General features: G+C 35.4%; 1 protein-coding gene and 2 long non-coding RNA genes across 5 annotated transcripts; 2 read left to right on the top strand and 1 right to left on the bottom strand.

Moving 5' to 3' along the window:
• Positions 1–599: 599 nt before the first annotated feature.
• LOC110917608 lies at positions 600–1,825 on the bottom strand. Its single transcript, XR_002580695.2, has 3 exons — positions 1,686–1,825; positions 1,085–1,138; positions 600–820 (listed from the first exon to the last, which is right to left on the bottom strand). It is a non-coding gene; the product is annotated as an uncharacterized LOC110917608 (long non-coding RNA).
• An 11,987-nt stretch (positions 1,826–13,812) lies between these two features.
• Positions 13,813–14,885, top strand: LOC118488028. The gene is made up of 2 exons (XM_035985049.1): positions 13,813–14,226; positions 14,356–14,885. Exons 1-2 carry the CDS (start codon positions 13,954–13,956, stop codon positions 14,569–14,571), a joined length of 489 nt encoding a protein of 162 aa, XP_035840942.1. The 5' UTR covers positions 13,813–13,953; the 3' UTR covers positions 14,572–14,885.
• Positions 14,886–15,698: 813 nt separating this feature from the next.
• Positions 15,699–17,489, top strand: LOC110917604. 3 transcript variants are annotated; one of them, XR_004883297.1, is made up of 5 exons: positions 15,699–15,973; positions 16,078–16,173; positions 16,350–16,449; positions 16,585–16,718; positions 17,027–17,489. It is a non-coding gene; the product is annotated as an uncharacterized LOC110917604 (long non-coding RNA). The 3 variants fall into 3 exon arrangements; XR_002580685.2 differs by having other exon boundaries at positions 16,350–16,718; XR_004883298.1 differs by having other exon boundaries at positions 16,326–16,718.
• Positions 17,490–23,647: the final 6,158 nt, after the last annotated feature.

Here is a 23,647-nt window from a genome sequence, read left to right as displayed (position 1 = left end):
AATACTAGAACTGAATTAAAGAGCCTCGCATATCAAACAAACAAATCGGAAAAAGCAGTCAAGGAGGTGCCGTCGCCGACGACACATGAGTGCGTCGCCGACGGCCTGTATAAAGTTGCGTCGCTGAAAAAGTGCGTAGACAGCAAGTTAACCCGTCGAATGAAAGGGTGCCGTCGCTGACGCCACAAGTGGCCGTCGCCGACGGTCTCTCCATTGCGCAGACGCTGATTAACTTAAAAACTTCATTTCCAGGCCGTTTTTCGACCCGAAACGGTCCCACGGAGTCCCCCGTAACATTCCCCTACATCTCAATAAATCTTTATTGTAAACTAACCATAATCCCTTGCCATTTCTAACTATAAGCATAATCAAAATTTACAATTTACTTACTTGCATAGCGCTTCGGAACGAACACACCTTCATACGAGCTTTCGGTTTGAGTTCAAGCATTTTAACTCTAATGCTTAAATCCCTCAAACCTCGGCTCTGATACCAACTTGTAAGGTCTAAACTTTTAAAAAAAGACTAACGAACTTCATTAGGCAAAGTACCAAACGGGTCGAATAATTTAGAAGTAAAATTCTGCATTTAACTTCATATTAACTAACAAAAGAGTTTATACCCCAATATTTCATAAAGTATTAACCAAGTCTTTAACTACAAGTTTAATACCTAACCACTACCGGGTTGACTTACATACAAAAGACCCGTTTTAACAAAAACATTTAACCAAAAGTTTAAACCATAAATAGGATCTTCGCGGAAGCGTGCATCATGAGTGTGTTCGATCCAAGTAGTGCCATCGATCAAGTAGCCTTTCCTACATACAACCAAACCATTAAACATTTTAAATCATAAATTTATAAGACATCAAATTATTAGTCGAACCACAATAAGACTTTTTAAACCTTCTTCCAAACATGAAATTCTCATCTTGGCGCATTGCCCATTCAACTCATTCAACCCATATCCTTAACATTTTTCGGCTTACACTAACTCATTACAATTACACGATAACATCTCCAAGTTAATAACATTTCAAATTAATACATACTAATATTATTTTATGAGCGAGGGAACTTACCTTTACGTTGCCTTGTTTGTGACCCGGAATGGCTCGTTTCCTCCTTTTTCACTCCTACATTTTTTTACAATCAACATAGTTTAATCTCATGTCTTCGTTCCCATTCTTTTCTCCACATAATCAAATTAACAATCTATCATTTACCAAGTCTAATCATCTATCATTATACACACATGAGATCATCTTTGTCATATAGAAATCTTTGTTCAAGGCATTTCATCAAACACTTGGTGTGCATACCACTAGTAAAGCATAATGTACAAGTAATCTATGCACATTCCTACTAATTCATATCTTGGATCATCAAATCAACTAAGCTCACATAATATTCATCCTATATCAATTTCATTTATAAATAGTCTACTACATATACATTCATACATCAACATTGTTCAAATCTTGCACCTACATGATCATTATACTTCATCTTCCTATCACTACAAATGGGTTTTGTTTCAAATCATCAAGATAATCAAATTCAAGCATAATCCATCTTCTACATGATAATTCCAAACAATATTCATGCTTAATTCCATATAATTTCATGGATTGATTACAACCCACTACATGAAAGATCATCAAATCATGAAATTCAACTTACCTTATGTTAGAGACACTTAGATGATCAAGAATCTCAATACATGCATTCAATTTCAGGCCTAGAACCTCTTTGATTTGCTGAATTTCTTGTTGTTGTTGAAGGAGAAGGTTTTTCTCCTTCTCTCCCTCTCTCTCGTACCATATACACATACACACACTGCACTCTTTTTTTTATTTTCAATCTTTCATTCAATTATACACTTTCAACCCCTATAGTTTCATTTGTTATTTATTAAAGCACAACTTTCATCCTTTCTACACAAAGTCCATTCTACTTAACTTAGTTAATCACTAAAGTTATTATTTTACATACCTAAATGTTTAAAGGCACAATAATTAAATTACACATTTTTGGGGTGTTACAACTCCGTGGAGAGATACAATCTTATCCACGTACAACTGAGCTAGCTTATCAGAGCTATGAGTCTCCTTGATGGTAAGAAATGTGCTGACTTAGTCAATCTGTCAACTATGACCCATATAGTATCATTTCCATGCCTTGTTTTAGGTAACTTGGTTATAAAATCCATGGTTACCATCTCCAACTTCCATGTGGGAAGTTCTGGCTGTTGTAGCAGACCCGATGGCCTTTGATGTTCAGCTTTAATCTGAGCACAAGTCAGGCACTTAGCTACATATGTGGCAATAGATTTCTTCAACCCTATCCACCAATAATTAACTTTCAAATCCTGATACATTTTTGTCACTTCCAGGGTGAACAGAGTATTTGGAATTGTGAGCTTCCTGGAGGATTATATCTCGAAGCCCTCCATGAATAGGAACCCAAATTCTTCCATTCATTATAAGGATTCTATCATTTCTAGGTGCTAACTGTTAAGCAGTTACACCTAACTTTTCAAATTTAATTTGGTTCGATTTTGAACTTCCGTTTTGAACTTCCTGAATTCGGTACGATAGGGTTATAATGGCAAAAAAAATTAATAAAACCGATTAGCCATATAGGGAATATGCATATTCTAATACAAAGCTAACTATTCCTAACAAAATTAATGAAAAATTATAAATAATACCCATGAACCGTTTTTGTCATTTCAAATTTACCTATGTATACAAATTACATGGCCGGCAATAGTTTCACAATGTTATTGGTGGGTTTGGGCGGCCATCTTAGTTTTTTTTTAATACTTTTGTTTTGTGATCGGCTAAAAGTGCCGGTGCTATTTTCTTTTATTAATAAGTTTATAATAGTTGTCTATAACTTCTGCTAAAATACAACTTTATCCCAAGTTTAAAAGTATGATTTTTCCCCCATTAAAAATAAAATTTTTAATTTGCCCACAGTTAAAATTACGATTTTGCCCCTATTTCAAAATAAATTTATGCTTTTGCCTCCGCTATAGTCCTGCGAAATTACGATTTTATCCCCAGATTGAAATTACGATTTCGTCCCCAGTTCAAAATAAAATTTTGGTTTTGCCTCCAGCTAAAAATTATGATTTTGCCCTCATCTAAAAATTACGATTTTTGCCCCCAATTCAAAATAAAATTATGGTCTGCACTCAGTTCAAAATATGATTTTGCCTTCATTTCAAAATTACGATTTCAACCCAGTTCAAAATTGCAATCTTGCCATCGTTTTTTTTGGCAAAACTATGGTAGTGTTTTATTTTACTTGGTTCACTCAATATAGTTTTTATTCGTGCCAACAGCCTAGCACTCGCAAATTGGTCCTGACAAATTATTGTTTTAACCCCCAGCTCTAAATTACATGCTTGTCATTGTTTTAGTTATTCTTAAGCATAATTATGATAGTGTTTTGGTTTAATTGGTTGGCTCAATGCATCTTTTTTTGAGATCGTGTTACAAGTAGCATGTATAAGTAACTGATGTGAGGGTGTTTAATCATGTTTTAAAGTGTTTAATTATGAGGTTTTACATGATTATGTGTATGAAAACGGGTTACTTTGAGTTGATTTTGATTTACATGTACTCGGAGCATAACGGATGGCTTTTGGAGCTTGACGGAAGGTTTTCGGGAAGCATTATGGAGTATTGGAAGCATACACACAAGTTGGAAGGCCAAAATATGAAAAACGGGAAGTTCGGTAGCAATCGGCGCCACTAGGTGCTGATTTCAGCGCACCACAGAAGGAAAGTACCATTTGGCGCACTAGGCGCTGATTTCAGCGCACTGGGCGCTGAACCCAGACCTGACTTGCGAATTTCTTCTTTTTCCACCATATTTAAGCACAAACATTCCCCAAACGAAATTATCATGAACCCTAGCCGTTTTCCACTTCCCAAGAACAAATTTTGGAGTTCCAAACCTCAATCCAATCATCAATCATGCAATTCCTCATCAAGATTGAAGATCGAATCAAGAACATGAGCGGTTAAACCACCCGTGATCATCTCCGGGACTAGGGTTTGTGTTAGGAACCGGGTTGACTTAGTTTTACAAACTTTTGGATTGAGATTTGACTAATCATTCGGTTAGTTTATCTTTATTGTTTATTTGTTTTTGATTAAACATTGTTGGATTATCATTTGCATACTTGTTCATCAGTTATTTGGTTTTGTCATCAACAATTGGGATTAAATTCTAAGTTGTCATTGTTCATCAACCTTTAACCATTGAACTTGTTCATGTTTATGAAATCTAGGATTGGTAATTATCTAGGTTACTATTCAGTTGCATCAATCTTTCGGTTTCGATCGTGGATCATTGCAATCAAATATATTATCTGTTAATTATTTACCAAAACAAGTAGTTAGCAAATCATGTCTATGTGATTTCCAATTGGTAGTAATTAGGTTACCCGTGTTTCTACACAACCTGAAAACCCGGAGATTGGTCCCTCTTCTCACAATTGTTTACAACTTAAATTTTACAACCGCTTTCATAATTACTCTCACAAACAGCAAAAAGCAATTAGTTTAGACGTAGATGGTAATTAAAGCAACGAACTTTCATACTTTCCACTGATTCCCCGTGGATTCGACACCCTACTTGCCCTTTACTAGCAAAAGGTGAATAGGACACTTTTAACTTTATTTTTGACCGACCTTACGACATCGATCAAAATGGCGCCGTTGCCGGGGAATCGGTGCGCTTAGTTTAGTTAGTTGTTTTTCGAAAAAAAAATTAGAAAAAAAAAACCCAAAAATCCAAAAATATTTCTTTTTGTTTGTCTTTTATTTGTTTCGTTCAGTATTACGCTCGGTTTCTTGTTTATCTGTGTGCAGGTGATTCTCGTGTTGCATGCATACCAGGTTTTCCAAGAAATCATCACCGCTTTTGTTTGATTCAGAGATAGAAAAGACTGCTCGACAGAATCACGTTCTTCTACGTTCAGCAGTGAAAGCTAAAGCTCAGTCGTCAACAGTTGCTCAAGACCTTGAACAAGCAGCTAACGAGATGGCTGACCAAGAGCCACAAAACCAAGCTCCACAAAACGAACCAATCCCGCCCATTCCAGATCCACCAATCCCTCAAAACCAAAACCAGCCCAATAACCAAAACCAGAATCAACCACCACCACAACCATTTCCACAATTCAACCCAGGCCCACAAAACCAACCGGGAAATCTGAATCTCCGACATGGGGAAATTATTCGTCTCAACCAACCACAGCATCAACACGGGTATGATGAGGGTTTTCAACACAGAGAAGGCAGTGTGCATACTTGGGAATCTGGTTGGGAAGAAGATGATTATCAGAATCAGTATGATGGGAGGTACGCGGATTACAGATACGATGAGGGGTACAACGTGAATCAAGGACACCCAGTACAACAACAAGTCAACCAAAGAAATCACATCCCGCGCCCGATTCCACAAAATCTAGTTCAACATGGAGTCCCACGATTCAATGCGGGGAATCAAAGAGCTATTAATCGGGTTGGGGGCGATCAGATACAGTTTGTGGATGGTGTCCCACAAGTCGTTCAAGGGGCACCCATTCAAGGCGTTGAAGGTCACTGTCGACCAGTTGTAGTACCGAACTCGTCAGCTATAGTTACACCAGTGGGAAATAATAACCGACCTTTTGAGGTAAGGCCTCAATACTTAGGCCATTTGCCCGAGTTTCATGGAAAAAGGACCGAAGAACCATACTTGCACATTGCAAGTTTTGATTCAATTTGCCAAACAATTGGGGTTTCGGGGTTTACAAAGGATGAAGTTAAGTTGATGTTGTTTCAGTTCACCTTGAAAGACAAAGCTCGACAATGGTTCGCGACATTACCTCCAGGTAGTATATACACTTGGCAAGAGATGCAGCTGGTGTTTTTGGAGGAATACTACACCATGAATAGAACCAGTGAAGCTCGGGATGCAATCAGAGCATTCCAGCAACATTCAGGGGAAGCGTTCCATGAGGCGTTCACAAGGTTTAAGGAGTTGCTTAGTAAATGCCCCCATCATAGCATTCAGACATGGGAATTGATTAAAGCGTTCTACGATGGGCTACTTCCTGATGATGTAAGAGATCTCATAGCTATTAGTAATGGGACGTTTCTCACGAATACAGAAGCTGCAGATTGGGCATATTTGGAGAGACAGAGTGCTACTTCTAAGAGACAGGCACAGTCTAGCAGGAGAGCAAGATCAGCATCAGCGAGATCAGTTGATTATGAAGCTGAAGAACGGGTTGAGAAATTAAAACAACAGAATTTGCTATTAGAGCGACAGGTAGCTCAGATGAAGTTGGGAAAGGGAACTGAAGTTAGGGCAGCTAATGCATTCGCCGTATGTACAGATTGTGGTGAGTTAGGACACCAGGTTGGAGAGTGTCTCGCAAGGATGGGTCCGAATGAAGAAGTAAACCAAGTATTCGGTGAACGAAAGCAGTATGATATGAAATCGAATACATATCATCCAGGTTTGCGAAACCACCCCAATTTTAATTACGGTAATTTTGCTAATCAAATGAACCCTAATTTTCAGGTACCTATGCAAGGAGGCCAGCAGTATCAGAGTCGTCAAGGTAATTACTCGCAAGGTAATTACCAAAATCAGGGCCCATATAATCCGGGTACTCAGCAAGGGAACTCCTCAAGTGCTAGTGGTGGAACGAGTGATGACAAATTGGATGCTATTATGAAGTTCATGAAGGACGTCCAGAAAGAGAATGAAGTTCGGGACAAAACGTCTGAAGCAATGCAGAAGCAGTTGGGGCAGCTAGCAGAAGATCTAGCTCAGCTGAGAAGAGATCCAGGTAAGTTGCCAAGCACTACCACAGTCAACCCAGCACATCAGTCATCTAGCTTGAAAAATGTAAGAAATGTGCACATCAACGCGGTAAGTATTATTCAGAATTCTGAAACTGGTAGTGTCACAACTACTCCACCATCACAATTAGTTGAGGAGGTGGTGGAAGATGTTGGTGATGTATCGGACTCTCAACATGATCGGGACCCACCAAGGGATGAAAGGTGGGAAAGTTTTATACAAGCTAAAATTAATCTACCCTTACTCGATGCGATTAAAGAGAGTCCCGATCAGATTGAGTGCCTGAAAGAGTTAAGTACCCAAAAACGACTTCACAAGTTCCCTAAAAAACTTGATTTAACTGCAAATGTGAATGCCGTTTTGTTGGGTACCCTTCCCCTGAAACTCCAAGATCCAGGAGCACCCATTATTTCAGTACAAGTGGGTGAATTTAAAATAGAAAGGGCACTTTTGGATCTTGGAGCGTGTGTTAGCATTCTACCAGGGAGTCTGTATGACCAATATGATTTTGGTCCGCTACAAAAAGTCAACACCATTGTGGTGTTGGCTGATCAGACTCCCATGTGTCCGAGGGGGATTATAAAAGATGTAATTGTGAAGGTAGAAGAGTGTTACTATCCAGTTGACTTCTTAGTGCTTGATTGTGCCACAAGTTCAAAGAACACGCACCCTCCAGTCATTCTGGGCAGACCGTTCTTAGCGACTGCTCATGCGATTATCAGTTGTGTTGATGGAACGGTAAGTATGAAGTTTGGTGACCGTGAATTACGGTTAAATGTGTTTTCAGATGCGACTAATCCTCCCATTTCAGGTGAACACTCAAAATTTGAAAATGGTGATGAAAATGTCTCTCCTGCAAAGGAGATTCAAACCAAACAGGAGTGTTTATTGGTTGACAGGTTTGAAGTGGCAGGAAGCGAAGCAGTAAAGAAAAAGGAAAGTGTGGCGTATGAGGAGTTTAAAACGGACAAAGGGAAGCGACGAGAGAGGAAGAAGGAAAAGAAACCGCCTGAATGTGATAATGCAAAGCGGAGGTTAAAGTTATTCGGTCCAATGTGGAAGACAGTGGACGACTTACCGGAGCATTGGCGGAGTACATACGTAGAGGCCATGGGACGCAAACATCCCACTCGACCACCATAAGGGTATATCAGGTACGGTCTGGCTGAAGACCTATAAACTTAGCGCTCTTGGGAGGCAGCCCGAGGATGTATAGTAGTGTATATTTGTCTTGTTTTCGCGTGAGTACTTTTACAGGTTATCAGGTTATTAATCTCTAAGGATGCAAGGGTCCAAGTGTGGGGATGTTTGGTGAAGTCCCAATACATTCTAGCTAAAATTGCGGACATTGCACGGATTAGAGTTCAGGCAGAATTGTCCATACTCAATCTCCATTTGGACGGGGATGACCTGAAGAATTGTCCATACTCAATCTCCATTTGGACGGGGATGACCTGAACACTAATTGTAGAGATTGGCCTGAGGACGTGTGGACACGGCCGCGAATGGAATGCTATACGGTCGTGGTGGAACATGACGCATGAGGATTCTACACGTTAAACCAGGGGAGTCTGTTCCACTCTTATTATTATTTTTTTTATTCGTGTTCTTGGTGGTGTTAAACTATTTTATGTGTTAGGGAATGTGTTATGTTCTTTGTGTTAGGAATGGTCACTCATGAGGTTTGTTAGTTGGTATTTCCGGGTTTTGCTTTTAAAAGCACTATACATTGGGGACAATGTCGCCCAAGTGTGGGGATATGGAAACCCGGGAAGGGAAGGTTTGGGACAAGAGTTTGAAAGTGATTGAAAACGATGAAAAGCGAAAAAATTGAAAATTTTAAAAATTTTAAAGAATTTCATCGCCTCAAGTGAACTAAATGGATACGAAAACCGAACGTTTCAATCACTAATGGGTTCCTTGCCGGTAGTAAACTAACATAGTCCCTTGTCATGGTCGTTCCTTTAAGTTTCATGAGAGTAGGTCTGACAGGTGTTTTAAGGATAAAAGAAGTGAAAAGAGATGTCTATTTAGGGGTAACATGCTTTAGATTGCATATGCTACATGTCGGCAACCCTTTTACCCTTTCTTGGTGAGATTTTGAGCCTGTAGAATGATAGAATGCTTTACATATTGAATTCATTTGTTGAGAGCAGGCCGCATGTTATTCTGTGTTAGAACTTGTATGATTTGATGCATGCTGAGACTGTGGTTTAACATGTGCACGTAAATGATAAAGGCATTAGGATATCCCGTACACCTGTTTGTTCGTTTTATGTTTACCTAGTTATCACCCTTAGTAGCCCTGTTGAGCCTAGTTACCTTTTCGTTTGTCCACCTAATGTGAATTGTTTGATACCGACCGTGAACGATAAATTATGAACAACTGAAAAAGAAAAAAAAAGAGAAAACAAAGAAAAGAAAGAAAAAAAAAGAGAAAAAAAAAGAAAGTTTTCTTATTATTGTTTATGTTCTTGGGTAGAAACCAACCCATGATGTTTGCAAATAAAGTTGTCACAGTTTGGTCGTTTGTTTGTTCGCCACATAAAAATATAAATATAAGCAAAAAAATCTCCTACCTGTAGCCAAAGCCCAAAACCGAAAGTCCTTTTGATATGTGCCGTGTTATATGATACAGTGGAGGTGTGATTGTCATACAAGCTTATGATTTACAGAATTTCATGATTGGTTTTGAGTGTTATACATACTAGCACATTACACGCTAGTTCAGTTTTTAAACCGAGAGGAGAGTTTATTGTGAGGGGCGTGTAGCATGTGTTGTAATCCTAAGCATGTTAGTTCTGAGTAAACAAGTCTTAAGTTTTAGAAATTGCACCAATTGCTTGTCGGACTGTCAATCTCGATTGTGTTAGTCTATGGGACGGGTATGACTTGGGACTTAAATTGTTGAACTGGTTAAGCGGCTTAGAGGTGTTGTTACTATGGTGCGTAGTTCCGTATTGGTTTGCTTGAGGACAATCAAAGGTAAGTGTGGGGATGTGATGTGAGGGTGTTTAATCATGTTTTAAAGTGTTTAATTATGAGGTTTTACATGATTATGTGTATGAAAACGGGTTACTTTGAGTTGATTTTGATTTACATGTACTCGGAGCATAACGGATGGCTTTTGGAGCTTGACGGAAGGTTTTCGGGAAGCATTATGGAGTATTGGAAGCATACACACAAGTTGGAAGGCCAAAATATGAAAAACGGGAAGTTCGGTAGCAATCGGCGCCACTAGGTGCTGATTTCAGCGCACCACAGAAGGAAAGTACCATTTGGCGCACTAGGCGCTGATTTCAGCGCACTGGGCGCTGAACCCAGACATGACTTGCGAATTTCTTGTTTTTCCACCATATTTAAGCACAAACATTCCCCAAACGAAATTATCATGAACCCTAGCCGTTTTCCACTTCCCAAGAACAAATTTTGGAGTTCCAAACCTCAATCCAATCATCAATCATGCAATTCCTCATCAAGATTGAAGATCGAATCAAGAACATGAGCGGCTAAACCACCCGTGATCATCTCCGGGACTAGGGTTTGTGTTAGGAACCGGGTTGACTTAGTTTTACAAACTTTTGGATTGAGATTTGACTAATCATTCGGTTAGTTTATCTTTATTGTTTATTTGTTTTTGATTAAACATTGTTGGATTATCATTTGCATACTTGTTCATCAGTTATTTGGTTTTGTCATCAACAATTGGGATTAAATTCTAAGTTGTCATTGTTCATCAACCTTTAACCATTGAACTTGTTCATGTTTATGAAATCTAGGATTGGTAATTATCTAGGTTACTATTCAGTTGCATCAATCTTTCGGTTTCGATCGTGGATCATTGCAATCAAATATATTATCTGTTAATTATTTACCAAAACAAGTAGTTAGCAAATCATGTCTATGTGATTTCCAATTGGTAGTAATTAGGTTACCCGTGTTTCTACACAACCTGAAAACCCGGAGATTGGTCCCTCTTCTCACAATTGTTTACAACTTAAATTTTACAACCGCTTTCATAATTACTCTCACAAACAGCAAAAAGCAATTAGTTTAGACGTAGATGGTAATTAAAGCAACGAACTTTCATACTTTCCACTGATTCCCCGTGGATTCGACACCCTACTTGCCCTTTACTAGCAAAAGGTGAATAGGACACTTTTAACTTTATTTTTGACCGACCTTACGACATCGATCAGTAACCGAAATAAAGGCGTACATGTTATTAAACTAGGAAATATTTGGTTTGACGCCCCGCAACGCGGGCGGCGCATAACTCTAGTTTCCATACATTTCCATACAAATGACGGGAATAGTTCATGCATTTGGTTGGCCAAAAGTGGCGGCCAACCTTTTTTTTTTTTGCATAATATAGTTATTTATAACTCCTGCCAAATTACGATTGTATCCTCTGTTTCAAATTACAATCTTGCCTCCAGTTTGAAATTTCCTTTTATGTTTTGCCCCCAGCTTAAATTTACGATTTTGCCCTCAGTTAAAAAATACGATTTTCCTCTGGTATTTTTGACCCCAAGTACAGTATTGCCAAATTACAATTTGGTTCCCAGTTTAAAATTACAATTTCGGCTCCAGTTCAAAATAAAAATTTTCTTTTGCCCCCAGCTAAAAATTACGATTTTCCCTCCGTAAAAATATTACGATTTTGTCCCAAATTCAAAATAAAAAAAATCCTTTTGCCCTTAGTTCAAAATATTATTTTACCTCCAGTTTAAAATTATGATTTTACCCCATCTAAAAATTGCAATCTTGCCATTGTTTTTTTGGGCAAAACTATGGTAGTGTTATATTTTACTTGGTTGACTCAATTTAGTTTTTATTCGTGCCAAACAGTTGCCTAGCACTCGCTAATTGGTTCTGACAAATTATTGTTTTCCCCCAACTCTAAATTACACGCTTGCCATCATTTTAGTTATATTTTTTATCATAACTATGATAGCGTTTTTCTTTACTTTGTTAACTCCATGTATCTTTTTTTACATCGTGTTATAAGTAGCATATATAACTAACCGAACAAATACGCACATATTAAAGTAAGAAATTTTCGGTTTAGCGCCCCGCAACGTGGGTGGTGCATAACTCTAGTTCTAATACAAAGCTAACTATTCGTAACAATATTATATTTGCTGTCATAGTTAATTTATGGAATTTTAGTCATAAGCTCTACAAATGGAGTTGTCATACATTTTTGTTTTGATTTTATCATAATCTGATGTTTGATGAAGACAACCAAAAGTCCAAAAGCTCACAGTGAAGACAAATTCTGAAGACTGAAGTCTATAATGCTTCCAATTGTTAGAAACAAACAAAGTCAAAGACAACAAAAGTCAAAATTGATGGCTGACTCATGAACCTTGCAACTAACATTTGGATAGAAAAAAGGTGTACAAGGAATATCAACCAATTGAACGGTCATAATCATCTCACAAACATATCCCCTAACATCGCAAGTGGGCTTTTGACCACTTAACAACTAGATCGCAAGTCCCTTTCATTATCAAGTAGTTGTCCAGTGGTGCATAAATATGGTTAACAAAGTCAAAATCCGGTATGGAACCGAGGACTTGGAGAGGAAGTGATCGTGTTTTTTTGGCTCCTGGTTTTGTTCGGTTCAGGTCGGTTGGGTTGGGTTGGGTTGGGTTGGGTATAACCTTGTGGGAAGCAGTTCGTCCTAATCATACGTTATGGAACCGTATGTAACCGGCGGGTAGGGTCAGGTATGAAACCAGATACACCATACCCGCTTGTTTATATAACCCGATTTTGAGTTTTTTTGTCCGGTCATGTTACATTCCCGGTTTTTTTTTCGGCATCTTTTGCCCATCGCCCTTTGCTTTATAAATAAAAAAAGATGCAGGTAGGACTAGAGGTGCATAGAAAAACCGTACCCGGAACCGGACCTGGTAAAAAACCCAGAACCGGTTTTTTTAATACCCGGGTATTCTATACCTGAAACCGAAACTGACCCTACCTGTAGGGTATAGATAGGGTATGCATTTTGATCTCAATACCTGGAACCGATCATACCTAATTAATACCTGAAACCGCACAAGAAAGGGAAGCAGAACTGATTATACCTGGCTATACCCGATACATGATTTTAATATCAATCTTTTAAATTTATGTTAGTGCATTTATTTTGATTTATTTACGTTATACAATCCGTATTTAATAATAATAAACAAAAAGACAAGAATATAGGGTAGTAAAAACGCAATAGAGTATTAAAAAACCTCAAAATTAGGTACTAAAAGACATGGAAATAGAGTAAAGAAAAACCCGAAAATAGGGTATTTTAATACCCGGTTTCTTAAGACTGGAACCGAACCCTACCCGGACTCGGACACATAGGATATGATTTTTTGGTTAAATAACCAAAACCGGAACCGAACCAGTTATAACAATAACCTGTTCTAACCCTTAAAACAAGAAACCGAAACTGGTTATTAAAAATATCCGGTTTGTACACCTTTAGGTAGGACTGGATTCAACGAGCTAGACTTACTTAGGCAGTTAGGCCCAGTACTAGACGTTCAGCCCAATTTAAAAGTTACATCATCACTTTTGGGTTGGGTTTGAAACGGTTTTGGTTCGCAAATTATATATATCTATGGAATCCATTAAGTCTAACCACCATCCAAGTCAATATCCACCGTTGGATCATGCTGAGGTGAAATCTCAGCCGTTTAAACTAGCAAAAATAACCGCTCTAATGGAGGTTATTTGCAGTTTTGCTGGTGGTTTTGCTCCATAAATTTAGGCCCATGATCTCCACTCCTCTTTTCTCCTTATTTTTAGACCCATTATCTCCAAACCAACTACTACAATCTTCCTAAAAATCTGGGTCGGTTGAGGTGATCATATGCTATATAATGCACCTGCATGTAACAAGTTCAAACATATTCGATCAAACATAACTAAGTCGAACTTAAATTTGAATTATTAATTTTTCTTAATATTTTTATTTGGTTGTTTTTGTAGAGCTTTTGTCGAGGTAAAGCCGGTACTCTTTGTTGAGGATGACACAGACACCGAGGAAGTTGTTAATGATCATGATATGTCTGACCTAAAACATGCAGTGAATCCATTTGATTCATGCTTTCAACCAGAAAAAGGGCATGATGAATGTCTTCAGAAGTGTGTTGTTCATGGCAGAATATGTGCAGCCCTCTTATCCATTACAACTGAAATTGCCGACAAGATCTGTTCTAGCGTTGGTGATAATCTAATTGTCACTGCTGAGAAGGAATTAGAACGAATTGCAAAATTTTGCTTGTATCGTCTTGATAAAGTCCTTTCACAAAACTACTTCTCTTGGGATGATGTAATTGTTAGTTTCTTTTACCACATAGAAAGACGTATATGCATGACACATGTACACACACATAATATGTGTGTCTCATAATATGTTGCGTTATAGTCGGATGTAATTCTTATTCATCTCTCTTTTGATTTGCAGAATCTGAGAATTTACTTTCCTACAAGTTCCAACATCTCCCATGAAACATTATCACTCATCATCCAAAGCAAGTTTGACGAATTTAGCGAAAAGACCAAAAAGGTGAAGACCTGTGAGGAACCCGTTTTCAACATTGTGCCTGTGATCGGCGCCGGTAGCTCTGCTACATCCATGGATGATATAATCACCTGTGAGCTATTTGCTAGAAAATCTTGATACACCCCATTAACTTTTTGGTCTACAAAAACCTGAGATTTGTAGGGGTAACATATGTGGTAGTTCACATTGTTATTGTCACTTTAAGTAATGTGTGTGTGTGTGTGTTAAGCTGCCTTTAAACAGATGCTATGAAAGCCAAAGATCCTAGGCGCCATCAAACGGATGATCGGTTGGTTAAAGCCGAAATTGTGGCGATTGTCACATTTTGTTTGGTCAATTTTGTCATTATGATTTTGGCATTCTGTGTATTACCATATCAAATATTCGAGAAATGAAGTAGCTCCACCTTAATTTGGTTAATGGTTTTGTTTCACGGAGTTGGTTATAAAATTTATAATTTGGTTTATAAGTACTTAGTTATTTTCATTTTGAAATTCTTATTTACTTCATATATTCGCCGTTTGCTTCGTCATCAACTCACCCAAGTAAACTGTTATAATTGTTCTAAAAATAAAAAATAAAAAATATTAGCTCGTAGACTACTACAATTTGTAAGTTAGTTGGTATTTTCAGTTTTAGATAATTTTTATGAGTTAAGTAAGAAATAAAAAAGAACATTTACTTTAGAAAAAAAGTAGAATATAAATGAAAACAAAAACAAAAAAACATTGTATAGGATCAAGGCCTAAAATAAAGCACAGAAAATAAAGCTAACATCTTTAATTTGTTTGTCAACAAAGAAATTAAGTGTACAAAATCATCTTCACAATCCATAAAATTATATAAAAAGTTCACATTCATCCCCTTGGATCCCACAAGGCCAAAAATACACATTCATCCCCTTTAATTATATTTAAGACATAAGACTTTAATTATACTTAAGACATAAGATTAACACATTATATACATATATATATATATATATATATATATATATTTCCCATTAAATCTAACCGCTTTCTAAATTGATATCCACCGTCAGATCATGTTGAGCGGTTCATTTCGATTTTCAGCAGCTCCACTTTTTTCTGTACACGTTGCCAGTAAACCTCCCTGTCTCCTTTTTTTCCTCACCATGTTGCAGGATAGTTGCAGGATAGTTGCAGGTAACCGTCATGTACCCTTCCTCTATTTATATCTTCTTAAAAACAAATGGTTGCTTTCCACTTTACACCTCATAACTCCTCCTTTTAATCTTTTATACGTTCTGGAAGGTGGTGGCGATACAGTGGCGTTTTCGTCGATAGTGGTGGGAGGTTATCGAAGTTTAATGACAGTATTAATGGTTTGCTTCACACAACTGCCGCCGGTAAGCCCTTCTCCTCTACTCGCCGCTGCTGTTGTTTGAGTCGGACACCGGCGCCGCCTCCGTTCTACACCCTTTCGTCGCTTAACACACACTGGCGCCACAAAATTTCTGAAATCTGTGGGTTTTATGACATCTGCCATAGCAGCTCTTGTACGTCATCTTTCTGTATCTGTTATGATCTTGGGGTTTTTGTTTAGGGAATGTCAACCGACGGTTTATAATCAAGTTTCTGGCATTAAAATATGCCACTGTAGCTCCAAGACTAATAAGGGAAGACAATAATGGTGGGCAATATCAATGGTGTGGTCTCTTCCTACCTTCACCTCTTCAAAGCTTCCCTAGGTCGACTGGTGAGTCACCCTCGATCTTATGTCAGATTACATATCTTTTGTTTTCCTTTTTCTTTAAATGGCTTTATTTTCCAATTGATCGGTTATCCTTATCAAAACAGAAGATCTAAAATTCCTCACAAAAATTATGCAAAAACTGAACCAATTTTTAGAAATTTTGGATTACATATATCCAGGTATGGCATTTGCGATTGTGAATATGGATTAAGCTAGTAGGGGATTCAAGTTACCGAATGATTGTGTAATTTGCCCAAAGTTGTGTTCACCCCTTTCCATGTAAGGTTATTATCCATTGAATTGATTTACACATTAATTATCTATTTGGAACACACAATATACAATTTAGTGAGCTTTGTTGAATTTGGGGGCATTCATTATTGGTTTTAGTGTTGATTATAACTTGAAATTAAGGGGGAGCGGGGCACCCTCGGTGACCCCGTGCGGGGACCAATTTTGCCGAGCGGGGCGGTGCCGTCATCCAAGCGGGGAGCCAAATCGGGGACCAATTTCGGGGAGGAGGCACCGAAGAAGGAAGGAGAGAGAAGGTGGGCCACCCTTTTTTTCAACCAATGAAAACTTTTCTCTTTTTTTTTTGAATAAAAAAACAATTCCCCTAAGAGGGGTGCACCCCGTACGTTTTTGGACAAGAAGGAAGTTATAGAGGGGAAATAACATGGCAACGTATGATTGAGTTACAAAAAGTTTCCCCTCACCTCATTAGGGGGGTGCCCCCTTCACCCTAATGAACTTTGAAGTGAATCTGGTATGAATAGGATATCATTTTGATGGTCATTTTGAAATATGGCCTCTATTTGAGACCAAATTAACTTTTCAATTATGTATTTTTTTTCAGTTAGACGGAGCGTTATTTATATGGATGATGTGTTACTCTTGGAAAGTGAGGAGCAAGGATCGTCATATTGTTATTATATACGACACATCAACGTAACCCGTCCACCGGACGGGTATTAAACTAGTTGTTTTTTATTCACCTCTAGTTTACTCTTCGAAAAAAAAAAGGTTGGCGACTAATTAACAAAGAAATAAAGAAAGTGGCTTTCAATTCATTTTATATTATTTTCTTTTACGGCTGGTAATTATTTGCATGTTCGATGTTCGATGGGTTGTCAACATATACCTTTTTACATTTTTATAAAAAGAAATCCCATCGGATTAATAAACATAATTACTTCTAGTAACTATGAAATTACCTCACTAATTAAAGCTCTTGCAAGACACTCCCCTCCTATTTCTGAATACTAAAATCACTGTTTTAAACTCCTAAGCAATCCCTAGTTAAAGGATATACTTTGTAACAAGCCAAATCTTAAAAAAAAAAAAAAAAAAAAAAAAAAAAAAGGCAACCTGGTTGTCGGCCGCAGAGGCGATTTGTGAATTGGGCTAGGTTGAGTAGAGTCGGTCAGATTTGGGTTTTGTTGGGCCATCGATTGAATCGGGTTTGGACTGGTTGATTGGGGATTCGCGGGCTAGGTGTGGGCGTGTGGCTGGTTATTAGTGGATTGGGTTTGTGTAGTGGGAGTAGATGATGGATGAGGAGTGTGTGTTGGGCCTGTGGACTTGTTGTTCTTGAATATATATATTGGTTTAGGATGAAAACTAAGAATGGTTTTGATATTTTGGATATGTATTGGTTTCAAGAATTTCCTTAGCTTTTTTATTTTTTAATATGTATGGATTTTAAAAATGAACTTTATTTGACATAGAAGCCTACTACTTCATCAATGTTATTAAATGTTGCCACACTAAGAATAATACTTAACATACATCTACTTGTTGATACCCGATGGATATGGATATGCCCGAAATCTAAAACCCACAAGCATACCCGAAACCCACGGGTATACCCGATACCTGACGGATAATTACCTAATAGATACCCGACGGGTTTTGAGCCAGGTATGGGACAAGTTTTTCACAACCGAGTATGGGGTTGGGATTAGGCATATCCTCCCCAAACCCGTCCCATTGCCATCCCTACTAAAAGGGTAGAGTTAATTAAATTAGTCCATTAATTCAAAGTTATTTTTATACCCTTATAATCTTTCTATACTAATAAATGAAAATCTTTTTTGGACACGTGTCACTTCCTGATGCTTTCTCACCTTATTTTCTTATTTATCTCAGAATAAATGATAATAATAATTTTAAACAAAAATATTAGATAAGAATAAATATATAGATAAGGATATAAATTTGTTTTAATTAGAATCATATTAAATTATTTTTTTACAAAAAATTAGTTAAGAATACATATTAACAAAGTAAAATATTATAATAAGTAAATAGTACATTAAAATTGATTTTTAAAAGATAATTTTTGATGACTGTATGTGTTAACATATGACATTATATGTTATTAAACACGTGCAATATATGAGTTTTTTTAATATATATATTTTATATTGTTTATTAAAAATTAAAAAAAAGTAAAATGTTATAATAAGTAAATACTACATCAATGTTCATTTCTTAAAGATAAATCTTGATGACGGTTTATATTAACATATGACATTATATTTTATTCAATATATGTAATATACGAATTTTTTTAGAACTATATCTTTATATTATTTATTATATAAAATCATATTTATACAACCCGTGTAATACACGGGATTTTAACCTAGTATCATTAAATACAAAATAAGAAGACATATTTCTCATTGGTTAGATGTCTTTTTTTCAAAATAGATGTCTTTTTTTTTCAAAAAAAAAAAAGATGTCTTTTTTTCTATTCTTTCGTATTTTTATTTTTTTCATTTAAATCATTATATATTTAAAAAATAATAAATTAAAAAAAAGTTGATTTTGCTTAACTAGGATAATAGGTCATCTTAGCTTTAATGTTTCTAATTAATAGTTGAGATCAAAGTTAAAAGAAAAAGGACGGAATGAAGTGTATTTTTGGAATAGTCATTTCCAATATTTAAATATTGGTATTGATAGGAATCCAGGTATGCGTTTTAATTTTAATTCATTTATAAAATCTGATTTTGTAATCAGCAATAATAACACTTATATTATTAGTCAGATGTGAAAGCGTGTACGAACACATAAACGGATAAACAATATTCCAACAATGATCTAATTACGAGTTATTTAGACAATTGTATAAAACAACCATAGTTGATTTAGAGATGAACCTTTGACGAATTCCAAAAACCTACATGATGGATGCGACAAACGGCTTCGCTAGTAAGCCCGATACACCACAAGATCCAAACGTGAAAACGAATCGAATTTTTTTAACCGAACACCAGACGCGAGACGGTGGTAGTGAGCAACAACGGTGGCGATCGACGAATGAGGGCAGTCGAGCGAGGCGGTCCAGCAAGGAGGATGGCGGTGGTGGAGGCAGTGGCGGCCGGCGAGGCGAGGTGTGGGTTCTGGTGGTGGCCGGTGATCGTGGATGAAGGAGAGGGAGAAAGGAGAGTGTCAGGTTTCTTTTGTGTGTTGATCTTTACTGTCACAACTCTCTAATTAGGGTTTAGACCTAACCTCTTATTTAAAGAAACCATAATTACATTATAGTCCACACATAATTATCTTTCCCTCCAAATAATTAACGTTTGATCAATTATTTTTGCCACATCAACCCTTTCACTTTGTTTTATCATCATATAATAAACCAACTCTCACTAATCATTATCTAGTAATAATTATTCCTCGTTTTAGTCAAACAGTTTTTATTTGATCGTCTCACTAAAATCACTAGTCAAACGCTTTGACTTTATTTTATTCCTAATAAAATAACCTCTTTAATTTATTATCTAAATAATAAATCAATACTCGTTTAACCCCTTAAAGTTGATTTTTAAATTTTAAAAATCCAATATTTGGTACATTTCAGTGACATAAACTTATTGTACCCTTTTATTTTAGAAATCATGTATTTTGTTATGAAATCATGTATTTTTGAATTATTTTTTGACTTGAAGTTGTATCTTATGAAATTATAGAGTTAGTTAGTTAACCCACATGAATCGCCCGACACGACACGGTTTAATCAATTGAACCTTTCCCGAGTGTAATCCGGTATGATTTAAAAACTGATTTTTAAAACATTGGTCATTTCCGTTGACTATTTTTAAATTTCTTCACTTTTCTAAACGTTTATAACATTTTTGTATACGAAGTTGTTTTCTCAAAAAAATTGCATCGTTTCATGCATTTTTTATCTTTAATTTGAGTATAATATTGTTATATAAAAATGACAAATAAAAATATACAAAAATGTGTTGTATATCTATGTTGTATAACAATTTTGTGCTAGATTTTGTACGCTGAGTTTTTTGTGTTAGATTTTATATGTTGGATCTTTTGTGTTATATTTTTTTTGAGCTAGTTTTTGTTTGTACTAGATTTTCTGTACTGATTTTTTTTTTGTGTTGAACTTTTTATACTTATGTTTTTTGGTTGGTTTTTTTGTACTGAATTTTTTATACTGATTTTTTTTGTACTGGTATTTTTGTGTTGTATTTTGAGAAAACAAAAAGGTGAGAATTCATGTTTTAGGACAAAAATGTCTTTTTATCTTAGTTACGAAGAGTGTCACATTTCATTTCTATAAGAGTTAATTACATAGTTAGTCCCTATGGTTTGCACAAAGTAACATACTTAGGTACTAATAGTTTAAAATCACATTTTAGGGTATTAACTTTTCATTTTGTAACATTTGGAGGTATTAACATTATTTTTAGGTTTAAAATCACATTCTATTAGTACCTAAGTATGTTATTTTGTGCAAACCACAGGTACTAACTATGTTAATACCTAGAAGTTAATACCTCCAAACGTTACAAAATGAAAACTTAATACCCTAGAAGGTGATTTTAAACTTTTAGTACCTAAATATGTTATTTTGTGCAAACCACGGGGACTAACTATGTAATTAACTCTTTCTATAATTCATCTTATGCTGCTTAGGCAAAATATACTTTTTAGGGGATCGTTCCCAATATAACGATCTTCTGAGAAGAAAAGTTAATGTGTGAAGAAAGAGAGGAAATGTTATAATGGTAAAACGTTAATCAAGTTATCTTTCCCCAACATTAGTTATTTTCTCTCTAGTTACTTTTTTAAAAACATTTTACTCTACAGATATTGATATTTATCCTATACTTATTTGAATATATCAAACAAATATCCTACACATATCGAAATTCTTTATATATTTATTATACATTTTATCTTACACATATCGTAATTTATCTTTCTCCATAAATTAAGTTTTCTTTGAAATGATATTTTTTGATAATGAGTTATCAATTTAATTTAGTTGGCTAATTTAAAGAAATATGATAAACTAATTAGTAATGTAAATCTACATCTATACCCTTACAATAACATTAAATAGATATCTCAAATCAAACATTTTTATTAGTTTAAAATTATTCTTTCTATTCTTACAATATTTTTTTATCATTTGAACTATATATATGGTATAACATTTAATTATATTTCATATATTTTTAATGTGTTCGTTTACTACATTATTTTATTAGTTATCATTAAGTAGTACGTGATTTAGGGAATCACTTACACTATTAGAGGAACATTAACAACATAGTGTAGCATAAAACTATACTTCAAGCATAGTAGTCTACTAAGTAATGTTATGTTGTACTAATCACCTTTTCAAAAAGAGTTAATTACATAGTTAGTTCCTATGGTTTGCACAAAATAGCATACTTAGGTACTAATAGTTTAAAATCACATTCTAAGGTATTAACTTTTCATTTTTTAACGTTTGGAGGTATTAACGATATTTGTAGGCTTAAAATCACATTCTATTAGTACCTAAGTATGTTATTTTGTGCAAACCACAGGGACTAACCATGTTAATACCCTAGAAGTTAATACTTCCAAACGTTACAAAATTAAAAGTTAATACTCTAGAAGGTGATTTAAACTACTAGTACCTAAATATGTTATTTTGTCCAAACCACAGGGACTAACTATGTAATTAACTCTTTTCAGAAAAGAGAGAACATATGTGATTTATACGTTACTATTTACTAATATAACTTAGTAAGTAATTAGTATCATGTTAGTTGCTAATAAATATTTGCTGTAAAAAAAATAATCACCTCCCGGCACTATTAAAAGAAAAATTGACAAGTCAATGAGTTCATAAATGGAGTATTATATTATATTATATTGATATTACATAATAGAAAGAGACAGTTGTGGGTTTGTGAAATAAGTTTTCTTTAGCTATAGAGAAATAAAACTATTAGATTTTTAAAATTAATTAAATATGATATCGATATGTTTAAGAATTATTAACTTAACATATAAGAAAATAAACATGCACAATATCTGAAAGTATATATGAGAAGTAAAATCTTTTAGTCTTGTCAAACATTGAATATTTTTAAGCATACTTTTAGATTAATAAATTAGACCCGTGTATTGTTACTCTATAAAAACTCAGTAAATAGGGATCGAATTAGATACCAAATTTAAATGCTGGATTCTGAAATGTGTCACGATTTTTTTAATGCAGCATGTGCATATAATGGATCATTAAATCATGGGTCGCTACTCACAACGTACTTAATTGAGACGTATAAACATTAGATGGAAGCTTTTGATTTTTTTTTTTTTTATTAATATAGTTTGATCTCATGTATATCTAACCACTTCTAGCGTTGTTCATTAACGGAACCACACTCGAATAATCTGAAATCCAGTTCGAATTTGAATAACGACCTAATTACTAAACGATCGCTCCTTGCCTCATTTAGTTTCTATCTGCTATTAGGCGACAATCACGGCATACACAAGTTAACCCTTATCCCGATATTCATCTTAATTTAGATTGTTAAAAGTTGAGGAAAATGGTGATCTTTTTTTTTATATTTTATTTTTATTTATTTTTTTCCTAATTCAAATAAACCCGAATTCAAGTCAAATTCGATCAAGCTTGTTCGAATCGGTTAACTCGAATTTCATGCGAATTCGAATACAAATTTCAAAACTTCAAACTCAAATATAATCTAAAATTCAACTTATTCGACTCGATGAACACCTTTACTCCTAACTTTGCATCACAAATTTATGCAATAATCTTTTGTGTATTAGAATCAAGTTCATATCGTTTTCGTTATATTCAAATATGTGTAATATAAAATATTTGTCGCTGTTAAAAATGAAATTTGAAAAGGGCAAGGGAGACTTAAACTTAAAGGAAGGTGATTTACATACTCTATAACATTGTTCTTACATGCAGCAAAATATAATCATAATGCAAGGAAAGAACACATACGGCAAAGTTATAAAAAAATAATTTATAAGACAATATGATACTTTCTCGCATCTTGCGAGAAGGGAACAAAATAGCAGATTCGCTGGCATACTTTGCTCACGCTCATCGAAGTTCAACTTTTTCTTCTATGATGGCATCGGCTTCCTCTTCTATCGTGTTAAAGACAGATATATTTGTTTTTTT

This window comes from Helianthus annuus, chromosome 16 (assembly GCF_002127325.2).
Source record: "Helianthus annuus cultivar XRQ/B chromosome 16, HanXRQr2.0-SUNRISE, whole genome shotgun sequence".
In the NCBI taxonomy this organism is placed as follows: Eukaryota; Viridiplantae; Streptophyta; class Magnoliopsida; order Asterales; family Asteraceae; genus Helianthus; species Helianthus annuus.
The sequence above is the reverse complement of the archived record's forward strand: the minus strand, read 5'-3'. Positions and strand labels throughout refer to the sequence as shown.